The 2,372-nt window shown below is 38.2% G+C and overlaps 1 protein-coding gene across 1 annotated transcript in view; it reads left to right on the top strand.

Annotated features, from left to right (window-relative positions):
- The window catches only part of ADGRV1 (adhesion G protein-coupled receptor V1), a 576,350-nt gene that overhangs the window by 181,112 nt on the left and 392,866 nt on the right, over positions 1-2,372 (top strand). Inside the window, exons 46-47 of the mRNA XM_019518182.1 lie at positions 1,349-1,515; positions 1,618-1,761. Of these exons, the coding sequence (XP_019373727.1) occupies positions 1,349-1,515; positions 1,618-1,761 (311 nt within the window). The remainder of the gene's footprint in view (positions 1-1,348; positions 1,516-1,617; positions 1,762-2,372) is intronic.

Genomic DNA, 2,372 nt, shown 5'->3' with positions numbered 1-2,372 from the left:
AACTAGTAGGTAGTAAGTTTAAAACTAATAAAAGGAAGTTCTTTTTCATACAGCATGTAATTAAAGCTTGGAACTCATTGCCACAAAACATGGTAGCTAACAATTTAGCCAGATTTAAAAAGGGATTGGACAAATTCTTGGGGAAAGGTGCATCAGTAGCTATTGAGCATGGGAGTTAGGGACACAACCTCTGAATCAGAACTTCCTAGACCTTAAATGCTGAAAGCTGTAAATGAGAGAGGAACAGTGGGAAAAACCCTGTGCATACCTAGTTAATTCTCCCTCTGCCACTGTGACACGTAGGATACTGGGCAAGATGGATCTATGACCTGACCCAGTAAATGGCTGTTCTTATGTTCTTGTGATCAGGACCATGAAAGGTCTTGTCTAGATCCTGCTGACGATCAGCTGATTGTTCTCTGGTTGGTTCAAGCTCCAGTGTGGTCCCAGTCCAGCTGACAATCAGTTGAGTGTCAGCAAGATTGGGAATACATCAAGACTGGAACCCTGGTGCAGTCCCTGCTAGATGACTGTCAGCTGGTTTTTGGCAGGATCAGGAGTCCACTGGGAACCAGTATGAGCCCTGGTGTGGTGTTATAGCCTCTGTTGCTCAGTGAGAGTTGTTAGCTAGTAGGGACTGTACTGGGGTCATTTGGAGACCTGGTATAGTCAACCCTGATGGATGATCAATTTAAGGTGTGATAGAAGTCAGCCACACAATTATTACATTGTTTTTGTATAATAATTTTATGACATTTCCTGCTTCATTATGCCATTCATTGCATTTAAGATTCAATTAACTGGTTAATTGTATCATAAGTGTAACATCTGCCTAAGAAATATTATTGCCTGCATAAGTATGTGCAAGATTGAGACCATACCTTTTTGTTATACAGTTTAATTTAAATAAGGCTATGCTTATTTGTTCAAAAGTTAATTAAGCAGATGTCTAAGTTCTACCAATTTTTGTTTGAATCCTTCTTTACTTGGTTAAAAAAAAGTCTTTTGTATTTTCTTTTTGGTTTTTCTCCTTGGTTTACTTGTATTCTAGTTTAATTCATAATAGTCCTAATAAGAATTTGGCTTGAATTACCTGTGTGACTTGTTTGTGTATTAAGAATGCAAATGACAAAAATATACATGCATTGCTCAATTTGCTTAACAATCTCATTGCTTTAGCCTGTGGGTATGTTGATAATATTAAAAATACAATATGCCATCAATAGTGTTATTTCTGCTTGAAAATAGATCTGAATTTGGTTTGTAAAATTAAAAAAGATGAGAACAGAAAAGACCCCATGAATAATCTGATAGTAAATAGTGTTTGGTGTTTTCTAATTTATTGCAGAGGATGGTATCAGTGTGCTATCTGTCTTTCAAACTTTTGTGGAAGAGTCAGAATGTAGCTGGTGTTTTTTTACGTCAGGAGATTCTTTATATGGTGTTCTGATGCGTAGAACCCCATCTAGTTTTTCTTCAATTTATCAATGGCGTGGAATTTTTGTTCTAATTGAGGTAAATTCTTTTTGTTTTGTTTCGTTTTTGTTTTAATTTTCTCTGTTTTTTATATGCAATGGAAGCAATATTACCAATTTTAATTTATAATTCTCCTTTTAGGATTTCAGTATCTGGAATCCTCAGAGCTGTATGACGTTTCAGATCGGTGGCACCAACTATCTGGTGATTACTCATGGAGAAATGAAACGGGGATCAGCCGACAATAGTGTGTATGCATTCACACCTGGAGTCAGAATCCAGCTGGTAAAACTCCTGTTTTGTTTTTGTCCATTCCTGTGAGGCCATTTAGTTTTGAGCTCTAGTATAATATCATGTCCTTTCCAATGACCTTAAATGTGGCATTTTTCTGATAAGATGGTCCTATAACAAACTTTATTTATTTACAAACCAGGTGAATTTAAACTGGATCAAAATTAGCTCTGTCATAAGCTAGTGAAATACCATTTACTTTACAGGAGCTGCATTTGCTTTACGTCTTTATAGGCTATGTGCAGATGTTACACTTAGATTGACTTAATTTGGTGTTAGGTCAATCTAAGTGCTGAACTATACATATGTTTCACGGAGTTTAGACCGGTTAAAAATGGCCGGCCTGTTCTAACTTAGTTCACCTAAGCTATGTTGACTGGGCTAACTGGTGCCTGAGCTAACTGAACATGTGTTCAAGTTTGGAGCACACCCCCAGGGCTGGAAAAGTCTGGCCACTTGGCCTGGCCCCAGGGCTGCACTTTTCCAACCTCCTCCCCCTACACAAACTGAATCAGACTATTTTTAGCTCACTGAATCCTTCAACTCCTGGACAGACAATCCCCACAGACCTGGCAAACCCTCTCAGATTTGCCAGCTCCCCCCAC

This window comes from Gavialis gangeticus, unplaced genomic scaffold (assembly GCF_001723915.1).
Source record: "Gavialis gangeticus isolate Ggan-Ray unplaced genomic scaffold, GavGan_comp1, whole genome shotgun sequence".
Lineage (NCBI taxonomy): Eukaryota > Metazoa > Chordata > Crocodylia > Gavialidae > Gavialis > Gavialis gangeticus.
Note: the sequence above shows the minus strand (reverse complement) of the source record. Positions and strands in the feature narration are given on the sequence as shown.